This window comes from Chelonus insularis, unplaced genomic scaffold, assembly GCF_013357705.1.
Source record: "Chelonus insularis isolate UGA/USDA-ARS -01 unplaced genomic scaffold, ASM1335770v1 contig_406_pilon, whole genome shotgun sequence".
NCBI lineage: Eukaryota > Metazoa > Arthropoda > Insecta > Hymenoptera > Braconidae > Chelonus > Chelonus insularis.
In genome coordinates, this window is record NW_023276563.1 from 1,159,959 (window position 1) to 1,168,010 (window position 8,052).

At 30.6% G+C, this 8,052-nt stretch overlaps 3 protein-coding genes across 3 annotated transcripts; 2 read left to right on the top strand and 1 right to left on the bottom strand.

Moving 5' to 3' along the window:
• Positions 1-3: 3 nt before the first annotated feature.
• On the top strand, positions 4-2,400 carry shop (shopper). The gene is made up of 5 exons (XM_035087178.1): positions 4-306; positions 407-1,039; positions 1,110-1,296; positions 1,388-1,907; positions 1,998-2,400. Exons 1-5 carry the CDS (start codon positions 248-250, stop codon positions 2,318-2,320), a joined length of 1,722 nt encoding a protein of 573 aa, XP_034943069.1. The 5' UTR covers positions 4-247; the 3' UTR covers positions 2,321-2,400.
• On the bottom strand, positions 2,328-4,176 carry ProRS-m (prolyl-tRNA synthetase 2-like protein, mitochondrial). The gene is made up of 4 exons (XM_035087183.1): positions 3,971-4,176; positions 3,634-3,885; positions 3,079-3,543; positions 2,328-3,002 (listed from the first exon to the last, which is right to left on the bottom strand). The coding sequence occupies exons 1-4, from the start codon at positions 4,082-4,084 to the stop codon at positions 2,415-2,417; spliced, it is 1,419 nt and encodes a 472-aa protein (XP_034943074.1). The 5' UTR covers positions 4,085-4,176; the 3' UTR covers positions 2,328-2,414.
• Positions 4,177-4,246: 70 nt separating this feature from the next.
• LOC118069209 (probable ATP-dependent RNA helicase DHX34) lies at positions 4,247-8,049 on the top strand. Its single transcript, XM_035087171.1, has 2 exons — positions 4,247-5,534; positions 5,595-8,049. Exons 1-2 carry the CDS (start codon positions 4,310-4,312, stop codon positions 7,889-7,891), a joined length of 3,522 nt encoding a protein of 1,173 aa, XP_034943062.1. The 5' UTR covers positions 4,247-4,309; the 3' UTR covers positions 7,892-8,049.
• The last annotated feature ends 3 nt before the right edge of the window (positions 8,050-8,052 follow it).

The following is an 8,052-nucleotide window of genomic DNA, read 5'->3' on the forward strand; positions in this document are numbered from 1 at the left end:
ATGCTATTACATGTGGTTTGCTAAAAAACAAATGATCTTAAAGAAATATATTAGTGAAATATAATAAAAAATGTATACTTGTTTTATAACAATAAAAATTTCCATAAAATTTTAATATCTGATTGTATACATTGAAATTATTTATGATTCAGAATCAATACCAATTGATTTTTTCATGCACCACATAAAATAAATAAATTATCTTTTATAATTTATTATTTAGAGTAGCTTATTTCAAAGTTCAATAATGTCTTGGAAATCAAAAATATTTTATATTGTTTATAATAATAATTTACATCGAACTAAGTAAGTAATAATTTTTTTATTTTTACTAAAATGATGAACATATTCATATTTATTTTGTAAATTAAAAATATGTTTTAATAACATTTTAATTGTTTTTCAGTAACAGATTGTTAAAAAATACTGTTAATTATTTACACACTACGTCTCATCAACAACATTCATACAGAAAAAATACGTCGAATTCTTCCAATCATGATAAAAAAAATTACTCTCATTACCTGTTGAATGCAGCAGTATTTTCTTCAATTTTAGGATTTTACTATTATTATATATCAAAAAAGAACACTGCATACGCTTTTAAAAACACTAACGTAGCTCCAGGTGTAAAGAAGCCAAACTTGAAAACTTATACAGCAGAAGAAGTCGGAAAACATGACAATGAAAAAGATGGTATATGGGTTTGTTATAAAGAAGGAGTTTATGATATAACTAATTTCATACAACAGCATCCTGGAGGACCTGGAAAAATTATGATGGCTGCTGGAGCCTCAATTGAACCCTTTTGGATGATATTTGCTAATCATAATGCGCCGGAAATTTATGAACTTTTAGAGTCAATGAGAATTGGTAATTTAGACACAAGTGAAGAGTCCGAAACGATAAAAACTGAAGAAATTTATGATCCATATGCCAATGAACCTAAAAGGCATAAAGCTTTGATAGTAAATGGACCAAAACCTTTTTGTGGGGAAACACCAGCTCCTTTACTCGCTGAATCATTTATAACTCCTTCGTTAGTATTTTAATTATACAAATTATTTTCCAAAGGTATGTTATATTAATTATTTTAACTATTATTCTAGAGATATTTTCTATGTTCGAAATCATCTACCGGTTCCTGAAATTGATATTAAAAATTATACTCTAGAAATTTCAATAGAAGATAATACAAAAAAAGTATTGGATTTTAAATCTATAAAAAAATATCCAAAATACTCAATTACAACATCAATAATGTGCGGAGGAAATCGAAGATCAGAAATGAATGCTGTAATTAATTGCCTTAAATTATTAAAGTTTATTTTTAATAAATATTTAAAATTTTTTACTAAACAATTCATATTAAAAAAATCTTTTTCAGATTAAACCACTAAAAGGTTTAAGTTGGGGAGTAGGAGCAGTAGGAAATGCTACTTGGTCAGGAGCACGTCTCTGTGATGTATTAGAAGACCTAAATATTAATGAAGATGAATGGAAGCACATTCAATTCGAAGGTCTAGACTTAGATCCATCAGGAACTCCTTATGGAGGAAGTATTCCTATTGGACGAGCTCTAGATCCAAGAGCTGATGTTTTATTAGCTTATGAGATGAATGGTCAACCAATTTCAAGAGATCACGGCTTTCCAATTCGTGCAATAGTTCCAGGAGTAGTTGGTGCTAGGAATGTGAAATGGCTAGCAAGAATTGTGATATCGAAAGAAGAAAGTCCTTCACAATTCCAAAGAGGTGATTATAAAGGATTTTCTCCAAACATCGATTGGCATAATGTAGACTTTTCCAAGTCTCCAGCTATTTTAGATATGCCTGTTACTTCAGCTATTTGTGATCCATGTCCTGGAGACACTGTAGTTGTTAAAGATGGAAAAATTTCTGTTAAAGGTAAATAAACATGAATTTTATTTTATATCTAACGATTGGATTTTTCGATCAATTTTTTTATGCATTATATTACTAAATAATTGATCATAGGCTATGCTTGGTCTGGAGGAGGAAAAAAAATTATCCGAGTTGACTTGACAGTAGACAAAGGAAAAACTTGGCATACAGCTGATTACTTAATCCATGATGAAAACGCAAAAGAGGGAAGACATTGGGCCTGGACTCTGTGGCACGCAGATATTCCTATTAAACATATCATAGACAAAAATAATAATAACCCTGAAATTGAAATTTGGGCTAAAGCAGTAGATGCTTCTTATAATGTCCAACCAGAGAATTTTGAAAATATTTGGAATCTTCGAGGGTTATTGTGTAATGCTTACCATAGAGTCAAAGTCAAAGTAAAACAATAATTAATGATAATAATTATTAATTATAAAAATTTACATTAATATGAATAAACAAGTCATTTTATGACTTTAATCTATTCTTACCTACTTATTTTACTTATTTACCAATAGTGCTAATATTAACATAAAGTGATTTTAATTTCAAATTCGATTCTCCTTGGTTCCCTTCATCTTGATTACTTGGGCTTAAAACATTTCTCTTTATACTATCAAAAAAGTCATCCAACTGATTCATGCTCATATCAGCTTGTTCAGCTTTGTGTAGATCATGAAGTTCAAATGTAGGTTCAGGTAACGTTGCAGATTTTCCTACAATAAGAATGTAAGGAAACCCTGTTCTTTTATCATCAACCATTCGTCGGCCAATAGTTAAATTAGTTCTATCATCAACAATAAAGTCAATATTTTTCTGACTTAACATTTCAATTATTCTGTCAACATGGTGATCTGCTTCAGCTTCTTTGCTATGTATTTTTGGAGGAATAAGACATACTGTAAAAGGTGTGATAGATTTTGGCCACTTGATACTTTCTTCTGTTGATAACATTTCTACTGCAGCTGCCATCAGTCTTGTCAATCCAATACCATAACAACCCATTTCGTATGGAATATGATCTGTCTGGGATATATACTTTGCTTCAAACATTTTAGAATAATGATTTCCAAGCAAAAATGTATGAGCAACCTGAAATATTTAATTATTATGATTATTATCTTCTATTAATTTCATGCTATTATGAAAAAATTCATAAAGATGGTACCTCGATTCCTGATTTTTTTATAAATTGTTCACCACACTTTTTACAAGTAGGATTTTCTTCATTTTCGGTTGACTCTTGAATGAAAGAAGCATTATTGTATTCATTACAAGAAGTACAATGAAGAATTACGTCTTCACCCATATCTGATAAATAATGATACTCATGAGATAAAGATCCACCCATTAATCCTGTACTGCCGTTAGCAATAGTGTGAGGAATATCAAGTTGTGAAAAAATTTTGTCATACGCTTTGTGAACGAGCTCATAAGTACTTTTAGCATTTTCAAAAGAACTATCAAATGAATATAAATCCTTCATAATGAATTCTCGACCTCGAAAGAGTCCTAGTCTGGGTTTCATTTCATCTCTCCATTTCGTAGAAATTTGATAAAGTAAGAGAGGTAGTTGGCTTTTGGTTAAAGGTTCAGATGTTGCTAACAATTTGGATATAGCTTCTTCATGTGTCTATAAAAACAAACTGTTACTATTATAATAAATACAATTATTTATAAACTACAGATAAGTAAAAGTTTCTACGTAAATCAACTGACTTACAGGACTTAATATATATCCAGCCAAATGCCTATCTTTGAGCTTAAAAAGCTCTGGTGCCATTGGCAAAATTCTATTACTTTTTTTCCATAAATTATTACTAGTTAGATGAGGAAGAAGCATTTTTTGTGCTCCAATATTTGCTAGTTCATTATCGATGATGGCAGTCAATTTTTCAAGCACTCGATATCCTAGAGGAAGAAGACTATACATTCCAGGATTCTCTCGATGAATAAAACCCATATCCAGCATCAGCTGTGGATGATAAACATTTAAATCAATGAATCTTAAATAGTTAAAGATTAAATCGTTTAATAACGAATGCAAATAAATGCCAAACCCTATAACTTTTTGCTCGTTCGTCTCCTGTTATTGTTGCATCTTTTGGAAATATTTTTATTGGTTGAAATAGCTTCGATACTCTTTGAACGTTTTTTATTAATTGGGTTGACATTATTGTTGTTATTGATGGACCCGGCTGAACAATTGTTACTGAAATGTATTTGCGATATAAATACTAAAGCCGCGTTTCTAAACATCGACTCCTGCTTGATTGCAGAGGAAACTTTTAAGGTTAGGTTCCATTATTTTGTTTCAGCATATATAGTGTGTACGTACAGTATCAAACAGTAAATAGTAGGGTGTCGTGAAGTCTTTTTTTGAAAAAATATTGAATCAAATGAGTTATTCAAATTATAAACCTAAACGGAGTAAATCTATTGAACGAGATCGAAGAAAAATTTCTGAAGATTGTGATTCACATGAATTATTGAGTCATCAAGAAAAAAAACAACGTAGAAACAATGATGGTCCAAACTCTAGAGCATCAAATAAACCCTCACAAACAATATCAGAAGAAAAGAATGAAAAAAATAATAGCTTTTCATTTATAAAATTTCGGTATGAACTAAACAAAGTTTTTATTGCTAATCCTTTTTTGATTCAAGATCCAGAAGATTTTTGGGCTTTTGTTAAAAAATATGAAGCTCTTCAAGCTAAGCTTGAAAAATCTGGGGAAAGTACTTCCAAAAATTTCGAATTAAATTCAATTGGTATTCCCAAGGAGTTTCATAAAAGTTATTGCATCAATTTAAAAATTAATATCAAATCCGATGAATTGTTTGCTAGAGTTCCTCCAATTGAAGAGCTAAATGAAGTTAAACTGACTAAATTTAAGGAAATAATTGTTTTGTACTTAGATTTTAAACAAAAAGAAAAATTTTCAAAATTGAAAAAGCTCAGAGAAAGTCAAGAAAATTTGCCTGTGGCGAAATATCGTGATGAAATAGTGGAAGCTGTGAAAAATGAAAAAGTAGTGATAATTGCAGGTGATACAGGATGTGGTAAATCAACACAAGTTCCTCAATATTTATATTCTGCAGGTTTTGGAAGAATTGCTTGTACTCAACCACGAAGAATAGCTTGTATTTCTTTAGCAAAACGAGTTGCATTTGAAACATTAACAGAAAATTTGAATGAAGTAGGATATCAAATAAGATTCGAGAAACAAAAAAATCAACAGACCAGAATTTTATTCATCACAGAAGGTTTACTTCTAAGACAAGTATCTGATGAAACTGGATTATCTCAATATGATGTGATAGTTCTCGATGAAATTCATGAGCGACATTTGTATGGGGATTTTTTATTAGGAATCATGAAATGTCTGATTCATCAGAGATCTAATATGAAACTTGTTCTGATGTCGGCGACAATAAATATTCAATTATTCAGCAACTATTTTTCCAAAGAAGATGTTCGAGTTATTCAAGTTCCTGGTAGGTTATATTCCATTCAGTTGATGTATCGACCTGCTGGTATCGAAGACACAAGGTTTAAAAATGACCGCTTCAATCCAAGTCCTTTTATTCAAGTCATGCAAATAATTGACCAAAAATATCCTGGTAAGTAATTTTATAAAATAATTAAGAGATCGAGAAAATACAATTTTTTTTCTATTTCAGGTACAGAAAAAGGTGATTTATTAATTTTCCTTAGTGGAATGAGTGAAATAACTGCAGTGGTGGATGCAGCAAAAGAATATGCTAAAAAAAAAAATAATTGGATTATTTTACCACTCCACAGTACACTATCGATTGCAGAACAAGACAAAGTTTTCGATTATCCTCCAGAAGGTGTAAGGAAATGTATTGTTTCGACCAACATTGCAGAGACATCAATCACCATTGATGGCATAAGATTCGTAGCAGACAGTGGGAAAGTCAAAGAAATGAGCTATGATTCTGTATGTAAAATGCAGAGGCTCAAGGAATTCTGGATTAGTAAAGCAAGTGCAGAACAGAGAAAAGGAAGAGCAGGAAGAACAGGACCAGGTGTTTGTTACAGAATTTATTCTGAAGAAGAATACAATGCATTAGATAAATATTCAACTCCAGAGATTCAACGAGTTCCTTTAGATTCTCTTTTACTACAAATGATGGCAATGGGTTTACCAGATGCTCGCAAATTTCCATTTATTGAACCACCACCATCAGAAAGTATTGAAAATTCGATTTTATCTTTGAAAGAACATGGAGCTTTGACAGAAAATGAAAAACTTACTTGTATTGGAAAAACTCTTTCAAAACTTCCTGTTGATATTACGATAGGAAAAATGTTAATTATGGGATCAATTTTTCATCAAGTAGAGCCAGTTTTATCACTTGCAGCAGCTCTGAGCACTCAAAATCCTTTTACAAATAGAGCTTTTAAAGATTCTGAATGTGAAACATCTCGAAAAAGTCTTGAATCAGATCATGGAGATCCTATTACGTTGTTAAATGCTTATAGAGAATGGCTGGAAGTAAAACAAGTAAGCAGTCAAGATTATAAAGAACGTAACAGCAGTAAAAAATGGTGTAAAAGACGTGGATTAGAGGAGCAGCGATTTTATGAGATGACTAAGCTAAGGACTCAGTTTAATGATCTTTTGAAAGATTGCAATTTATTAAAAACCCTTTCCGAACCTAATTCATCAATGACTAGTACAGAAAGAACTATGAGACATAGAGAAATAAAAATTTTAAAATCTCTCAAGAGAACTTACAAAGAAACTGCTCCAAAAAAACGAAAACAATTAAAAGTAGATGACTTTAATTTGCAGCTTGAAAAAGAAGATGATGAAGAGATTGATATTAAAGACGTGGAATTCCGAATGAGAAATGATTATTCACAAGTTCAAAATTTATTGAACGCAAGCACTGCTTGTAGTTACAAAGATTTAACAATGTTAAAATTAATTTTATGCAGTGGACTTTATCCTCAATTCGCTATAGCAGATGAATTTAATTACTGTAAATCCGTTAATGAACAATTATTTCATACAAAAGCAAAGCCCTTTGTTGCTCTTCATCCCATGAGCTTCTTTGGAAATCATCCACAGGTTTTACAACTTGAAGAGCCAGATATTGTCAATATTCCTGGATATAAATCTAAAACTCCACTGAGTTCAAAACATCAGTTACTCACATATTTATCTCTTCTTGAAACTACAAAGCCTTATCTAGTCAATACACTTCGAATGCCGGCAGCACAAACATTGTTGCTTTATGCTCAAGAAATTGACACGAATGGTATTTTTTCATTGATTGTTTGTGACTGTTGGTTGATGCTAGAATTTCCAATACCTGACAGTGGTCAGAATTTATTATTAAAAGCTACGAAAATTCGACAGAAATGGGATTTACTTCTTGCGAAACAGTTGGGAAAATCAACACCAATATCAGAAGGTCAAGAAGTTGATGAAGAAAACTTAAGTGAATTAGAGTATGAACTTAGTCATGAACTCATTGAATTTATGCATACCACAGTTCCATACACAATTAAAAGGCTTTTAGCAGCTGATTTAAAGAATATTTATGTTGGTGAAGGATATAATGATTCAATTATTAATCCTAATCCTTTTCAAGATGATTTCCCTTGTGTCGTTAATTCAATTAAAGGTGGTGTAAAACTTACGAATAATATTACATATAACTGCCTGATGGAAAATGAATGGAGTGATAAACTGATTGTTGAAATGGCAGAAACTCCATGGAAGTGTTCTAAATGTGATTGTGAAATGATTATGTCAAGTATGGAAAAGTTACTCCATCAGAGATCATGTAATTTATTGAATGGTGAAAAAATTGAAAAGACTGAGAAAAAAATTGTTAGGAAACCAAACTCTAAAGCCTATGAATGCCCTGATTGTAAAGAAACTTTGTATCTTACCCCTGTAGAAATACTTAAACATAAAAAGAAACATTTTAACCCATGTTAAATCAATACTATAATATATTTTATAAACATTAGTTTATTTATTTATAAAAACATAAGACTGAAATCAAAGTAAATGTTTAGAATTTAGTTTATTAAAATTTACAAAGTTAAATATTACAAAAATACATTAAATATTATTAAGTATTTCTTTGACATGTATAA

Bases quoted from the DNA above. Each gene is read 5' to 3' on its own strand.
- shop (XM_035087178.1), top strand. From the start codon at position 248: ATGTCTTGGAAATCAAAAATATTTTATATTGTTTATAATAATAATTTA. The intron at 307-406 runs GTAAGTAATAAT...ATTGTTTTTCAG, and splicing joins AATAATTTACATCGAACTAA to TAACAGATTGTTAAAAAATA. The intron at 1,908-1,997 runs GTAAATAAACAT...AATTGATCATAG, and splicing joins TGGAAAAATTTCTGTTAAAG to GCTATGCTTGGTCTGGAGGA.
- ProRS-m (XM_035087183.1), bottom strand. From the start codon at position 4,084: ATGTCAACCCAATTAATAAAAAACGTTCAAAGAGTATCGAAGCTATTT. The intron at 3,886-3,970 runs GTTTGGCATTTA...TATCATCCACAG, and splicing joins AACGAGCAAAAAGTTATAGG to CTGATGCTGGATATGGGTTT. The intron at 3,003-3,078 runs GTACCATCTTTA...TAAATATTTCAG, and splicing joins TAAAAAAATCAGGAATCGAG to GTTGCTCATACATTTTTGCT.
- LOC118069209 (XM_035087171.1), top strand. From the start codon at position 4,310: ATGAGTTATTCAAATTATAAACCTAAACGGAGTAAATCTATTGAACGA. The intron at 5,535-5,594 runs GTAAGTAATTTT...TTTCTATTTCAG, and splicing joins AATTGACCAAAAATATCCTG to GTACAGAAAAAGGTGATTTA.